General features: G+C 54.7%; 1 protein-coding gene across 1 annotated transcript in view; it reads right to left on the reverse strand.

The window, feature by feature from the left end:
- The window catches only part of CERK (ceramide kinase), a 50,922-nt gene that overhangs the window by 23,903 nt on the left and 10,087 nt on the right, over positions 1–16,932 (reverse strand). The window contains exons 2-3 of the mRNA XM_060026008.2: positions 3,624–3,737; positions 2,615–2,737 (exon numbers count right to left, since the gene is read on the reverse strand). Coding sequence (XP_059881991.2) covers positions 2,615–2,737; positions 3,624–3,737 — 237 coding nt within the window. The remainder of the gene's footprint in view (positions 1–2,614; positions 2,738–3,623; positions 3,738–16,932) is intronic.

A 16,932-nucleotide genomic window follows, 5' to 3' on the forward strand; every position in this document is an offset into this window, starting at 1 on the left:
GACCCTCCCCGCTGCACTGGAGGGTCCAAACCAGGGCAAAAGGGTAAGAAAAAGAAAGAAAAAGGCATAAGAACTGAGGCGGAAAAAACAGAATAGTCATTATTCACAGCTGACAAAAAGAATCATCAAACTATTAAAATTAATCAATGAATTTAGCAAGGTCATTGGATGCAAGGTGAAATATAAAATCCAATTAAATGTCTACCTGTGAGCAAAAAATAAATAAAAAACAAAACAATAGCACCACGGTGCGGTGGGGAAAGGACAAGCTTTCCCACAGATGGCACGGGGTGAGGCAGGGATCTATATCTAAGGAACGTGAACCGTGACCGCTTACTTCACACTGCATACACACATCACTTCCAAAGGGACTCTCAAAGCAAGAGGTAGAACAAAGCTTTAGAAGAAACCATCTTCGTGGCCTTGGAGCAGAAAAGCTGTCCTAAACAGGACACAAACTAGCCACAGAGTTTTTAAAAAAGATAAACAGAGCTACGTAAATACTAAGAATGTCCATCAAAAGAATGGAATGAAGAGAGCGGAAACACAAGCCATCCCGTGGGAGACGGCACCTGTAATTCAAAAATCCAATGAAAGATTCAGATCTACCATATGTAAAGAATTTCTACACATCATCTAGACAGACAGACAACCCAACAGAAAGACGGGTAAAAGACTTGGACAGACACCTCACAAAAGAGGATCTCCAAACGGCCCACACACAGAGCCAGTGAAGCTGAGAAACGCATTCCCATCAGGGAAATGCCAGTTAAAACCATAATGCAAGACTACGTACACCCACCAGAGGAACTACAATTTTAAAGGTGTGGTTAAGGTGCGGGACCAGCAGAGCTCCGGTCCCCTGCTGGTGGGCGTGGCCCCGGGACCTCCAGTTTGGAAGGCGGCGTGGCCGCGTGCACTGAGGCTCGAACACGCCACCAGCCCAGCAAGTCCAGTCCCACGCGTGCACCAGGAGACGCGTGCGGGAGCGTTCAGAACAGCTCTGCTCACGACGGCCACGTCAGGAGGCCATCCAGCGGCCATCAGCGGTAAAAGGGCTGCATAAACGGACAGACACTCATCCCCGGAACACCACGCAGCCCAGAGAACGGGCCACCTGCCCCGCACGTGACGACAAGCTGCCGGAGGGCCACGAGTACAACACGAACCCAGGTGTTTGCAGTCAGGTGACCGTCACCTTTGGGCAGCGACGGCAGGGGCCCTGGGGCCCCAGGGGGCTGGCAGCGTTGTCTCCCGATCTGTGTGCCGGTTACCCGAGCGTGCTCAGTGTGTGAGAACTTCTTTGTGTCTAGTTATACCTCAATGAAACATTCAGTAGTAACACAAAGTGACGGAGCAGCTGAAAAAACTGAATTACAGGATATTTTTAGATACAAGTAGATTATAGCAGATGCACGACTGTATAGGTTTTTCTGTGAAAAAAAGTCCCATTATTCAGTGGGGGGCAGGTTGAGAGGGCTTCCTCTTGGAGTCTGAGCCTCCAGAATCATCCCAATCCAAAGACTCAAAGTCTCGTGAAAACCACCGGAGGACAGAGGGGAGGGAGCAGGTGAGGAGGAGGGGGAGGTGGCGGCAGAGGAACTGAGGCGACCTCCCAACCGGACTCGCTCAGAAGTCCAGCGGACAAGCAGAGCACAGAGCGCCAGCGACCTGAGATGGAAGGAAAGGTCAGGACGCACTGGTCGGATGGACGGCGGGGGACCAAACACCCCATCCCGTCCCACAGAATCAGACGGCGAAACGCAGAATCCAAGTCCCGCCACCCAGATGCTAAGCTGAACATGTGCTTTTCCAAGCCGGGATGTCTCTCCGAAGCTGCTGTGTGGGAAGTACCTTCTTCAAACAAATTATAATTCACCTTTTTTTATCTAGAGGCCAAATTAATTTTAAAAGATATAAAACCAACCTAAACACATGCTCTTTCTTTTCTATGGCTGACGCCTGCACTGAGTTGTCAAGCCTGTGTATTAAGATTATATTCAAACAGATTAGCATGAGGCGAACTACTGTCTACGGGATGGATAAACAACAAGGTCCTGCTGTAGAGCATAGGAAACTATGTTCAATATCCTGTGAGAAACCGTAATGGAAAAGAATATATGTATGTGTATAACTGAATCACTTTGCTGTACAGCAGAAATTAACACAACATTGTAAATCAACTATACTTTGATTTAAAAAAAGATCATACCCAAACAACACGAAATAGTGTTCCAGACACAAAACGAGTTGACACCTACCGTTAAGTGTGACAGACAGATTCTGGCCGCACGGCAATAACTCACAGCTCAGATGTTCAGACACACCCCAGGGGGACAGAGATGCCTGCCCCAGGCGCCTGGTTTAATCCTCCATTCATCGCGAGTGCACGCATTATCACCCCATTTTCCAGGAAAAGAAACCCAGGCCCAGAGAGCCAAGGGGCCTGCCCCAAGCCTCGCGGCTGTCAGTGCAGGTACCAGCGCCCTGGGGGCCAGGCTCTGGGCACCACACCACGTGGTCCTCTAATCAGTAAAGCATTCAAAAGCCACAGCGACTCATCACATCCGCCTGGGTTACAGGAGGCTGTGCCGAATACAAACCACGCACGTACTCAGCTTCTCCAGTAGCTCCCTGAGGGTCTGCAACCACAGGTGGCACAGCTGCTCCTCAGGACACCAGAAGGTCACCTGCGCCCACCTCCAGCGGTGCTGCCGGGCCCTCCTCACACGATGCACTGCACAGAGAACACACGCCGTGAGCCTGCGGCCCTGCGGACCGGGGAACACACTCCCCTCACACTAACCCCAGGTTCACACTCAAAACGCCCCAATGGTCCCCTTTCCTTCTGACTAGTAACTTCCAAGGTATATTAGGGAAAAGATCCTATTTCTCAGTTCTTTTAACCCACGTAAAAAAAACAATAAAAAAATAAGAAAAAAATGAATATTAAAAGTAGAGCTTGGGGGCTTCCCTGGTGGCGCAGCGGTTGAGAGTCCGCCTGCCGATGCAGGGGACACGGGTTCGTGTCCCGGTACGGGAAGATCCCACATGCTGTGGAGCGGCTGTGCCCGTGAGCCATGGCCGCTGAGCCTGCGCGTCCGGAACCTGTTGCTCCGCAATGGGAGAGGCCACAACAGTGAGAGGCCCGCGTACGGCAAAAAAAAAAAAAAAAAGTAGAGCTTGGGACTTCCCTGGTGGCGCAGTGGTTAAGAATCTGCCTGCCAATGCAGGGGACACGGGTTCGAGCCCTGGTCCGGGAAGATCCCACGTGCCGCGGAGCAACTAAGCCCGTGCAGTACAACTACTGAGTTTGCGCTCTAGAGCCCGTGAGCCACAACTACTGAGCCCGCGTGCCACAACTCCTGAAGCCCATGTGCCTAGAGCCCGTGCTCCGCAACAAGAGAGGCCACCACAATGAGAAGCCCGCGCATCGCAACAAAGACCCAACGCAGCCAAAAATAAATAAAAAATAAATAAAAGTAAAGCTTGGAAAAAATGATATAAGGACCTTTCTATAAAGGTAAACCAAGGACACAATGAGTTTGTTAAACAAGTGACAAAAAAAGTTCCCTTTCATGTAACCTGCATGGAATTACTGAGGAACATTCAGGCCACGTTACCTGTGAAAGCATAAGGCTTTTCCATTTTCTGCCATTTTCCACTGGTGTAGTGTTTCCCATTAATGTCCGTTTCTTCAACGGTGATGATCTCAGAAATAGGCACAGAGCAGGCATCTGTAAAAACACCACATTCTCACGTCAAGAGGGTTCACGGAATTCACGTGAGCACAAGGAACGCCACTCCAAAGTGCTGGGAAACATTCTGCTTTAAAATTCATCAGACATCCAAAAGGAAGGGGACAAGTTATACGTAATTTAAAAGTCAGAGCTAAATAAGTTTGGGAAACTCTATGTCATCAGAAGATGGGATGTCTTATCCACAGTCACCAAATGGAGGCTGTGAATTTTCCAGGCCAGCTCCTGTATTAAATTTGGGGAAAGATGTTCAAGACCCAGTGCCTGTGTTCAGTCTGGCTCAGAAATCAAGTGGGAAAGACGCACGTAACAGACCCAGGCCTGCAGCGTGTGCAGGTGGGTCAGGGCCACAGCAAGGCAGGGCGGGGAGGGGGCGGGGAGGGGGCTCTAGAAAGGCCTGGTGGGTCCAGCCATCCACTAGGATGCAGGAGGAGAAAGGGGAGACTTGGGTGGACGTAGGGATGACAGCACAGGACAACCTCTACCATGGGAAACCCAGTCATAACTGCGGGCCTGCAGATGCCACCAGGTAAGGCCTCCAGGTAAGGCTGGACATACAAACAGCTGTGGGAAGCGTGAGGTGACAGCTTGTAACGGCAAGTGGGGCCCAGAAAGAACCCTCCGAGGCCAACACAGGAACTGGGAGGCGGAGAAGTTGGAAGACAAGCCCCCCGTGTGGACAGGCTGCGTCCTCAAAGCCCACCGGCGATGGCGGGTGGGAGTCACCATCTGCCTTTATACAGACGAGCACGGCAGCTCCTGGTTTGGCCCCAGGCTGGCTGTGAAACCTGCAGTCTAGCTCTCCCCACCTTCCGCTACATTCAGCTTACCCTAAGCTTCATCTGCTGCTCGGATGAGAAGAAAAACAAAACTAGGTAAGGGGGATATGCTATTTTATACGCGCACTGCTGTTACACGTAACAGATGTGGTGATACACGATTATCCTCTCGAAAAAGGCACAGAGATCCATGGGGACGTGAAAACATCAACGCTATCTGCATCCCTAGTCGACTGAGGAATGACACCAACAGAAGCCTGGGGTCTGGCTGGAGGCCGTCCTGGGTGAGTCTGTGCCTGGGGCGGGGACCGCCTCCATCGGCCCCTCCGTCTGCTGGGCCAGGAACTCAGCCTGGACTTCACGACAACACACAGGGCTCGTCGTGTCAAACGGGGAGGGGTTTTGGAAGCTACCCGATCAGGGTGAGAGGGGTCCAGCACGAGGCAGGTTCCAAGTTATGGACGACTCACAGGGTAGCCGCAGAAAGGGTCTATGAACGAGCAGTCTCTGGTCTTGTGGATTTAGTTTGACTGGAAGAATCAGTCACAGGCCACAGTGGAGGCCACCGGCTGTGCCCTAAGGTGAGAGCGACACTGTCGTCCCCTGGTCACTACCCATGCTGGCACAGAGACACTTCCCAGCACGGCAGTGCACGTCGTGTGAACACACCAGGTATAAATTATAAATTCACGGATGTATAAATAGATGTTCTTAGAGGAGCATCTTGCGCAGAGTTGATGGTGGGAACTTGGGGGTCACTTTCGTTTTCTGCATAGTGTTAGCATTTCTCTCCCCTTGCTTTCATTTTGCATAGTCCTGCACCGCATAGGGGATCAGATAAAAAGTCAGAGTCTCCTGTAAAAGATCATGTGATGAGAGGGGACGCGGCAGAGTTACTTCCAGACTAAACTGAACCTGGCCGGTGGCCAAATCGATCCGGCAACGCATGCGGACAGAACTCACTGGCAGACGAAGGGGCCCAGAGCACGGCTGGCCGCCTCGCCCCACAGCCTGGCCGCCCCACCTGATTCGGGCCAGTCTCTGCACACAGAAGGCACGTCCCTTGCTGACTCCCCGCTGCCCAAGCTGCTCCGGCCGCCCTCTGGAGTAGCCCTTGCGATGGGCACCCTCCTCGGGGCCACTGGGCTGGCTGTGGGTGGCCCCGTCGGAGGGTCAGTGCCCAAGGCTCACGGGCGTCCCCTCTCTCTTTGTAAAGTAACAACCCAACAACCCCTTTGAAGCAAACTTCCGAGCAAAATGTTCTGGGGTAGGCAGGGACCTCTGAAGCAGAGGAGGGCTCGAAAGCCGCCCGACGCCCTGGGAGCCTCCCTGGCCCGGGCCCCCCAGTCTGCACCTCTCTGCGGTGGGCCGGCCCATCACGTAGGGTTTGAGCAGCGCGCCCGGGCTCCAGCCACGGATGCCGGCGCCTCCCCTCCCAACATGCTAGACGTTGGCCAACGTCTCCCGAAGGCAGGGGCGCCGACTGAGAGCCACCAGCTTGCGCCCACAGGGTTCGCGCGAACCCTTAGCAACGGTTCTCTACACAGAGAGCGGGGGGCAAACTGAGCCCAGGCCTGGGGCCACAGGGGACAGGCGGACACCTGTCCTGTTGACCCTGACCACGCCCGCGTCACAGAGCCCCAGGAGTGCACCTGGCCAGTCACGTCCACGTCCCACAGGTGCCTCACACCCAAGCGTCTACATCTAAACCCATCTCTTCTACTCCCCCATCCCCCCTCCTGCATCCCCCAGCCCAGTGAAGGGTGCTCTGTCCACAGGCTCGCGTGCCCAGCAAGCCAGGCTCCTCTCCAACTCGGGCGGCTGCCAGCCGTCCTGCTGGGGTTCGTTCCCCCAATGAGCCACAGACAAGTGTGAATGTGGCTCTGCTCTGCCTGGACCTTTCAGTGTCCACCCGCTGCCACTCACGCGGGATAATTCAACACCCCGGCTGGGAACGTGGTTACCCGTGCCCTTCCGCCCCTGCCCACCTTCCTGGCAAAGCCGGCGGGGAAGGGGGTGGCTACCTCCTTGCAGGGGCCGCTGCCCCCCACTTGATCTCATTCTAACTCCCACGCCTACACCTGCCCTGATCAAACAAGTCTTTGTTTTAACTGCTGGATAATAGACCCTACATACATACGCATGCCGACAACAGGACTTGGAGATTTTCAACCAAAGTCCAGCCGAACTCTAAGCCGCCCTGCAGGAGCGTCACAACCTCACGGGCAGCATTTATAAGATCCTCTCTGCTACGCTAAATTACTAAACCAAAGTGACTTTTTCTGGGTGATTTTTTTAACATTCCTGAGATGAAAAAGGGAGTCCACCTGGGGCAGTGGCCACCCCGGGGACAAACGGAGCACTGGGCACCCCCACGGCAGATCGGGCCGATGGTGGCCGTCCCCGACCAGGAGCCAGCCCTCCATCCTCTCTGGGACTGAGCCAGGGGAAGAGGACTGGGGCTCCCTCCGCCTCCCTTCATGCTGGGGTGAGATCACACGAGAGGCAGAAGACTCCCGAGGCCCCCCAAGCCAGGCAGGAGCCCCCAGCCCGAGCTCCAGGTTTCAGGCGCCGCTCGGATTCAGTGACCCTCCCAGGCTGGCAGTGCCCACTCTGCGTCACAGAGGGTCTTGGGCTTACAAGCCCTGCCACTGTGGGATCCCCAAGGTTCAAGAGAACAATGGGACACACCAAGCGTCCTAAGTGCCACCGTTACCGAACCAGGCTCGTCCTGCCAGACACGCAGCAAGCCAAACGCGGACACGCCGAGGTCAGCGGCAGACAAAGGTTTACTTCCAAGGCAGCCACGCGAGGAGGCAGGAGAACAAGCCTCGTGTGCGCCTCCCCGAAGGCCAGGGGCTGGGGTATCTTTGGGACAAAGCAGCAGGGCACCCGGGGCGGGGGGGAGCGTGGGGGAAGGTGATGGGGTAAAGGTGTGTCATCGTGTGCAGGCGTAACGAGGCCACCGGCCTCTGCACAGTCAGAAACGGGGTCGCTGAGCGCCACCTGAGGGTGAAGTTCACGGCCCCGTGATGTTAAAAGGGCAGCAAGCAGACACAGACGCAGCCCAGCTGGAGGGTCGGTGCACCTGTCTAGTCTCAGCCAGGTCAGCTGGAGCCAGACAGAGCTGATTCCAAGTTTCAGAAAACAAGTCGGGCAAACCTCTTACTATTTACGCTCTGTACTGCTTGGAGGACGTGCAAGTCTGAAAACGACCTTAATCAGTGGAGGCAGGTGCCATGGATCTGACGCAGAACCCACGGCTTCGGCAGCTGACATCCCCACTGCCTGCCTGCCTGCCAACACAGACTCCCTCCCTCTCTGACTGCACGCCCCGTGGGGCTTCTCTCCCGGCTCTGCGTGTGTGTATCCGTGTGTATCTGTGTGTATCCGTGTGTATCTGTGTGCGTATCTGTGTGTATCTGTGTGTGTATCCATGTGCGTGTGTATGTGTGTATCTATGTGTATCTGTGTGTGTGTGTGTGTATCCGTGTGTGTGCGTATCCGTGTGTGTGTGTGGCTGGGGAAGGCAGGGGCCGAGCACACCCTGTGCCACAGCTTGGTCCTGGCAGAGCAGCCCTCTGGGTTCTTCAGGACACACTGTGGCTTCAGCTGGTCCCACCCCTCCAGCTCTGACCGGCATCTCCTAACCCTTCCCCAGGCCCCCTCACCTGGACTCACTGCCCACCCTTGTGTGCCAGCTGTGATGGAGGGCTCCACAGAACCACCAAGAAAACCAACCCACCGCAAGATGGCTTGGACGTAACTTCCACAAAAATATTCTCCTGTCTTCTCAAACTGGTTACTCCAAGAATTTGTTGCCACACCTCTGAGCACATAAGTCACCAAAGAGTTTTAATCACAGGCAGCACGGTCCCCACAGGGTATATAGTTTACAAGTGCATCCCGGGGACACACTGACCCAGTGCCATGAGGCAGCAGCTCACGCTGGTACTTGGAAAGGATGCTTACGAATGTGAGGGGCAAGCTGACGAGGCTCTGAGAACTTGCGTCCCGTCACCGTCTGAAGGGTCTTGAACACTTAAAAGAGAAAATCTCATCATGCGAGCAAACAAAACGTGCGCTGTGCCGCCTTCCAGGTGCCCAGCAGGCAGCGCCAGGCACGCTCCCCACACACCTTCCCCAGGTCCCCTCGAGTGGGCAGCAGGCTCTGTGCTGGGTGCACACCACAGGGACGCCTGAAAACATCCATCCCGGGTGTGCTCTGTCCTCGTTCTAATGTGGTTTCAGTTACTACTGGTCTTGAAGACTCAGTTTGGAATCCAACAGAAACAAACTGTTTTATTACCCTCTACAGACATTACAAATTTTGAGAAACAAAAGGCAATGCTGGTCATAAAACAAAGAACTAAAGAGATACCATGTATTAATGACAAGGCTACCCTTCCGTGGAGCACCATGTATTACCGCCATGATAAAAGTATTAAAAAGAAAAGGAAGTACAGAAAAAGAACCATTTGTGTCCAAAGAGTTAAAATGCAGTAATGTGGTCTTCCGGGAGACGGAAGACGGTGAGTGTGTTTGTAGTGAAGAGGACGCAGGGAAAACACAGCCGCAGGACAAAAACACACATTGTTCACTAGAAGTGCTTTCTTCCTTCTCTCCTTCCCTAATTGGGATATTAAATTGCATTTGGTACAATATTAAAGTTTAGGATATGGGTGATTAAAGTATAGTTTAGGAGAGTTTTTTAAGTTTAAAATTGAAATTTTAAGTAGCACCAGCTTTTGCAATGTTATAAAAACTGAGCAGATTCGAAATAAAGACAAATATAGAAGAGGCAATCTTTTGATAAAATTAGGAAAAAAACATAAAATTTGAATACTTATTTGACATTTTTATTTTATACTATTAAACATTTTATAAACCCAATCTCCAGCTATGACGCTCATTTTGGTCATTTTATTCACTGATAACAATAAATTCTACAACTTACCTGACACATTCCAAAGAAGTAAAGCATTTATAAGGCTTTACTGGAATGTATGGTCACAAATAACTTGCTTGGGATGTAAAGTAAGCATGTTGTAACCACACACTCTCTCGGGGACCCCCTCTGTCCCTCAGCCAGGCCGCCAGCTCCCAGCCTTGCTCCCTTTTCTGGGAACGGTCTGTCTATACACCAGGTACCCCGTGCCCACACACACGCCACACACACACACACCCAGATGCACACATGCCAGATACACACACACAGCCAGATGCACACACACACGCCAGATACACACACACAGCCAGATGCACACACACATGCCAGATACACGCCACACACACACACACACCCAGATACACACACACACCCAGATGCACACACACCCAGATGCACACATACACACCACATACACACCAGAGATACACACACACACAGAGATACACACACAGATACACACACACGCCACATACACACACACAGATGCACACATGCCAGATACACACACACCCAGATGCACACACACACACACACACACACACACACACACACGGCCACCTGACTGGCCCGGGACTTTCTGCTTCCCAGCCGAAACCCCATCTCCTCAGGGAGGCCTCCAGGTCGCCCCTCACTAGGGTGTCAGCCTGGCCTGCAGTCACTTTTCTGCCCCCTACTAGGTGGCATCTCCCTGAGGGTGGTCTTACTTGTTCCATTCAGAGCTGTGTGTGTCCCCACCGGTCACCTCCCACAGGGCCTGGCCAACCCGGGTCCAGCTCTGGTCTCCACGTGTCACGCTTTGTCACATGAGTACGCCGGCTTTACGGCGCACATAATAATAGTAATAGTAATAGTAATAATTGCCGCTTGTGAGGCCCACTTCGTGCTAAGTGTAGAAGCTCGTGATCCTCACAGACAACCCAGAAGGTAAATACGATGACCCTCGCTGGACAGACGGACTCACAGAAGACGTTCCAGATCCTCATTCTACGGAAGCCTGGAGGTCAAAGAACTCGTCCAAGCCACCGGCAGGCCAGGACTCGCTTCTGGCAAATCTGTCAAAAAACGTTTCCCGTCAGGCAGAGGTTCAAGAAAGCCTGCCAAACCTGAACACCAAGGGGGGACCGAGGCAGGGGCGCGTCCTCTGCACCCACAACCAAGGGCCCCCCTCCACTCCAGCGTGCACGACGGGCAACCAAGTGTGGACGCTGACAGCCACAGACCCACTCAGAAACTGGCGAAGAAAAAGACCTTTCTTTCCAAAAAACAAACAATAACCAAGCAGCCATGTAGGGCAAACAGTTGGAATATCTTTAATTTTGAAGGACTTAAGCGTTCACTTACAAGAATATCCTTATCAATAGTACATCAGGATAGGTCATTCTATTAGGTTTTGCGCAGTTTATAAAAACACGCTCTAAATCATTTTGATTTCTTCTTAGAATGCGGCTCAGGTGAGTTGGAACTGCCGACTAGATGACTAAGACCAACCCCCTCTTCTTTCACTTTCAGGTCCTTTGGCCAAACTCGAATGTGCCTCTCTCTGTGTCTCAGTTCAGTTTCAGCATTAATTTTTCTAATAATAAAGCAATCTATTTTAAGGGCCATTACCACCGGTTCAGATATAATTGTCACAAACTCAAAAAAAAAAAAAAGTTCTCATGCAGTAGAATCCTTTCCAAAAATGGACTGAAATTTGGTAACCAAACCTGGGCTGGAAGTTTCAAGGCTTTTGCTGACAAGTGATGCGATTCTTCTGTGCTCCCCTCCCCAGGGAGCGCGACTGTGCCTCGTGTGACAGGCAGTTACCCTCCCACAAGGGTGGTGGCCGAAGGCCACCGTGTTCCAGAAATGCCCGCGGGACAGGGCGCCCACGCTGCAGGCCCGCAGCTCTCCCGGGACAGCTAAGGACTCCGGCCGCTGTCACCACCGTTCTCGGTTCTGTTCTAGCCTTTTCAGTGCTCACTGTGACCCACGAACGCTGAGTGTGCCTCACGGCTGTGACTCGGGGGGAGAAGGGTCCCTGCTGTCTGTCAATCTGCTTATCTTACAAGTTCCTGGACAGCCGAGCGCACAGTGGCCTCTGTTCCCCCAGGAGACCGACCGCCCGTGTGTCAGCGCACACGTACCCCGTGCTGGTGGTGAGGTGGCCAGGGTCCCACAGACATCGAGGGGGCCAAGGGCGACCAGAGCAAAGACAAGTTCACAGTCAAGGGCACTGCTCCGCTCCCAGGACATGTCATCCGCGTGAGAGGGATCACACGGGACAGGACAGGGCAGGTCCCCACGGAGCACCTGATGCATCGTGTCACAGCCTGAGACGCACGTCCACGGGAACTAGACGGCGATGAGGCCAGAGAGAAAAGCCGGGGTGCTGGCAGCCATGCAGCCCCACCCCGGGGCACCAGCACCGGGGCCCATTCCCGAGAAAGAGCCCGAGGGTCTGAGGTCACACCGCCTGACCCCCTGAGTCATTACGCAGGTGAAACGCGCCTCCCGGCAGCTCAGCCGCCTGAACACGTGGGGCAGGAACAGAGCGCTCCCGGGTGAGAGCTCGCCGTGGAAAGGAAGACCAGGGAGCTCTGCTGCTCTCAGCTCACCACCTCGCAGAGTCCAGAAACACCGCGCAGAAAACAAATTCACTGGACGTGGTCACCGTGCTCACACTGCCCCGCCATCCCCGCCTGCCCCATCCGCGCCAGCGTGCCGCTCTCATCTGCTACACGACACCATCACGGCCGGTGGGCAAAGCTGGGCTGCGACCTTCCAGACCCGACCCACAGATCCATGTCAGGGCTGAAGGCAGACGCTGCCCTTTCCCGAGGTGCCCTCGGCAGCCAGCGCGGCACACCTTCTCCAAGGCCCTGCGGGGCGGGGGCCCTCCCTCCACTCATCAGTACCTGCTCCGGTTTGACAGTGAGAGTCCGGAGAGCAGGCTGGCGCCACGAGAGACCCCACACGCCCGAGTCACATCACGATCACTTAGTGACCACACGGCCACACTGTCCCGGCACTTGGGGGAGCGGCGTCCCAGGCCCAGCAGACGACAGGTTTTGGATGTGATCGGGGAGGAGGGGAGGGGTCACGGGTGGAGGTCCCCTTGGGAGGCAGCGGGGGGCCCACAGGCCCGGCTGGTTTCAGAGGCACCCGCGCGCCAGCTACCGGCTCCCCGCGGACAGAACCCCACGGCCCGCTGGGGCAGGTCGCCGATGCCCCTGCTGGACAGACGACCAAGCAAAGGCACCGAGTGGGGGGACCTGCTGGTCGCCGACGAGCCAGGACAGATGCCAGTGGGCGGCGCTTGTGCCTGGCTGGGTGAGCCGCCCCTGCGCCCGCTGCCTCCCCGCTCAGCGGCCTCCCCCGGGCGCCTCCACGTGAGGCCTTAGGTGGAAGGATCTTCAGGGCTGGATTATGTGACATCACCGCCACCCGCGATGCCGATTCAGAACAGGAAAAGGCCGCGAGGAGAGGGACAGGCTAAGTGGCCTCACGAGAAGGGAAGAATTTGGATTTCCAACGAGAGAGAGGCATTGGGAGGACTAAACCTACGGACGGGTTTTCCATCTCTTCAAGCATTACACATTTTCTCCTACAGCATGAATGTCACAAAGTACTTCTCCTCTCCGAGACGTGTGCCCGAGACCTCGCCACCAAGACAACAAACCACGGTCTCGAGCACCTGCCACCTGCCACGGCCCGTGACGGCAGGTCCACACCTGCCGCAAATCCCACAGGGGCGACGGAGGGGAGCACGAGGACTGACAGGTGGACGCTGGGTAAGCACCCTCCCCCTCTGCATGTCCACACGCCCCACTAGACATTTCTAGAACAGTTTTCCAATTTCAGTCAAAACAGGCAAATCCTGAAGGTAGCTACTTCTCAGGTACCCTACCCAGCCCAGGCAACCCCCAATGGCTTTTCTCATATAGGAAAAAATGTGTCTTCTAACTCCACAGAAATGGGAAATGCGTCCGGCAGCTTGACGTTTCAAGATCGTGTTCTCGAAGCTCCACAAGGCGGTGGGCGGGTGGCACCCAAGCGCCCCGACCACCTGGAGGCCACGGTCCTGATCACAGCACACGGGCGACATCGCTCAGGGATACGCCCGAAGCTTGGATATTCTGGTGTGAAACCTCCTGATTTAAAACGTTGACTACAATTGAAAAGGAAAAGAAAACCTCACTGGACAAGTCAAAAAATATCTGTGGACCAAATCTGGGCCAAATTTAGCCCAAGGGCGACCCATCAGCAGCCCGCTACAGACAATCTAGTTACGCTGACCCTGCGGATCACAAGTAAAACTGTATCACCCATAATGGCTCTCATTTCACCCAGTCTAGCCTGACACACACACGAAGTTTAAGTAAAATTAGATTCCTATCACTTTGGAAACAAAGTTGGAAACAAACCAACATAGCTCCTCGTCGATTTTTTACGAGCTCTGTAAGGCTGCCTGGCTGCCACTCCAGGGTCTAGAAGAAGAATGGCAAGTCCTACAGACTCATCAACAGCAGGTCACGTTTCTATTAGAACAATAATTGTTTCCACCGAATGATCTGGGTTAATAATTAAATTTCCATTTGTAACTATTTCTTATTGGGTTTTTGTCTGTTTGTTTTGTTTCTGGCCACACCACACAGCACGCAGGATGTCAGTTCCCCGACCAGGGATCTAACCCGTGCCCCCTGCAGTGGAATCGCAGAGTCTCAGCCACTGGACTGCCAGAGAAGTCCCCTACTGGTTTATTTCAGTAACACAAGAATTTCAAACAAAACTGTAAGTCTATCCTCGTTACTTTAGCCCCAAAGTTCCCGATGCTCAGATGAGGTGCTGGTCAATTATAATTTACTTGATCCAGTACAATGTGACCTTTGACCCTTGTCTGCACACCCACAGTGGCCAGCACGTCACCAGGACACCAGCCTGGGAGGGAACCTGGTGTGCGTGTCCCATGTGCTGCAGGGGCCCTGACCGTCTGTGCACCACTGCAGCTCTGGCAGCTACCCGGGGATGCTGACAGGAGGAACCCTCCTCCCCAGCAGCCTCCTTCCTACCTTTTCATCTCTTCTGACCCGAAGTCGAGCCTGGCTCACAGGCCCACCTTTCCTCACTCCGGCCTGACAGCAGTCCCCACTGTTGACCAGAAGGGCCGACAGTGGATCCAGAGGAGAGGCCAAGGCTGGAACTGGGCCCTGGCGCTTCCCAGCTGTGTGACCTTGGGCAAATGCCTGGCATCTCTGTGCTGAGTTACCTTCTCTGTAAAATGGGGACACGTGAGAATGAAAGCCAAGGCTGGAACTGGGCCCTGGCGCTTCCCAGCTGTGTGACCTTGGGCAAATGCCTGGCATCTCTGTGCTGAGTTACCTTCTCTGTAAAATGCAGACACGTGAGAATGAAAGGATCCTCACCTAAAGTGCTGAGAAGAGGGCCTGGTGCCTGGCCGCACCCACGTGTGTTAGCTGTTCTTAGTGCACTCCAGGGCAGGGGGCAGGTAACATCTCTTACTATGACTCGGGTGCACGGGGCTAAGTGTCCTGAGAGGTAATCCTGTCCGGGACACTCTATCCTCTTAGGCTCAAGAAACTCCAGAAGGTGGCGAGTGCCAGGTGGCATGCTCACCAGCCAGGGACTGTACAGGCCTAGGAGGGAAGCATGGGATCTACAGAAAAGGGCAGCTGAGGGCATTCAGATAAGGGACCCGGGATCAGAGGAAGAGGGAGGGCACCAGGCACTTTTCTTAGGAAAAGCAGCCCGACCAGTTTAGCCATTTATAGTCAGGTTTACAGGGAGAAGCAGCGGGCTGGGGGGGGCTGGCAGGGCAGGCCAGGGGCCCACCTGGAGCCCCACGGGCTCTCTGTGGGCTCAATCAGTGTCCAGCCTAGTTGAGTCTATTTTTAAACCTTTCTAGATCACTCCAGGCACAAAATCTTTGGCATCTTTAGGTCCTAAAATATTTCAAGATGTACTTTTCTCTTAGAAGATATTCAATTATCAGGTATATCGTGGTTTATGCTAAACCTTAACACACGTGAGTCACCAAGGCTCATGAGTAAACATTAAAAAGCCCAGGCACTGCGCCCGAAGCTGCCCCACCACGCTCCACTCAGGTGCTCAGCACTGCTACGGGCCCACCTAGCTTCAGACAGGGAGGCGGTGCCGGGACAAAAACCCCGCCCTCTGGCAGGTAACGGTCGGATGTGGGGAGGCCTCTGAGAAACGACGAAGTTGATATACGTGTTTTATCAACTTATCCAGAGTAATAAATGCTATGGAAAAGGCAGTGGAGCAGGTCCACGGGGCTGGGGGCTGCAGGGGGACGGGATGCCTCACGGACAAAGGCTGATGGCAACCTAGGAGCTGGGCAAAGGCCCTGGGGCACGAGCATCCCTGCGGAGCTTCAGGACAGGCAGAGGCCAGTGGGGCTGGAGCAGAGGGAGCTAAGTACCACGGAGGCGGAGGTGGTGCCGGAGCCCAGGAGGGCCGCAGGCCAGGCAGCCCCAGGCAGGGAGCAGCAGCTCGGGAGGCTCACTGCCTTGGACGCTCATCTAAGATGCCCCACGGCTCCTGGCGCCCCTGCCGAGCTGTCAGCTGAGGCACAGACAGTACAAGGAGTCAGGAGCGCGTGTTTCCGGGGACCCAGACCTCTGAGGCAGCACCGCTTCTGGCAAATGAGCCCAAAGCCCCGGCCCGCGGACCCCCCTCCACGGAACATTCTCTATCAGGCCTCCCAGGCCCTTGGGTACCAGGGCAGACCCGCTGCAGGCCTGGCACCATCCTCCCAAGCCCCCAAGACGCCACGCAGACCTGGGCCAAGGGGTCCCCGGGAAGGAGGGAGCCGGGCGTGCTCTGGATGGAGGCCTGGGAATCAGCGGCTTCGCAGATCGGGTGCGGTCTGATGTCCACTGGTTTCCTGAGAAAGGCTGCACAAGGCGTGTGGCCAGAGAGGAAGACGAGACGCGGGGACTGCTGGGGCCACAGGCTGGCGGGCAGGGCGGGCGGCCCGTTTCCACCCAGGAGCCGCTGCTCACACACAGGCACACGTGCACATGCTCCTGCAGTCTCTCACACGCACCTGTGCACACACTCACACACGTGCACCTTCCCTTTGAATGGGGCGTGGAGACAGGATGCAGACATCACACTGCTGACAGTTCGCTGTCGTCCCTACGTGAAGAAATGTCATCAACACCGTCCGGAAAGATAAGGCATCACCGTGTCCTCCTGACCCCAAACCCATAAACCAGAGCAGCTCCCGCCCGTCCTGAAACAGTCCTGCCTAAGAGGGACTCGCTACCACCTTTGTCGCACTTTGGCCTTTGACCCTGGCCACTGCAGGGAGAGCCCAGCAGTCCTGGAGCACCAGCGGCCTAGCGACCTGGCCAAGCGTCCGGCTCCAGGTGGCCCCCGGCCCTGCCGCCCTCAGGGTTCTGCTCCATCAGCACCTGTG

This window comes from Delphinus delphis, chromosome 11 (genome assembly GCF_949987515.2).
Source record: "Delphinus delphis chromosome 11, mDelDel1.2, whole genome shotgun sequence".
NCBI lineage: Eukaryota > Metazoa > Chordata > Mammalia > Artiodactyla > Delphinidae > Delphinus > Delphinus delphis.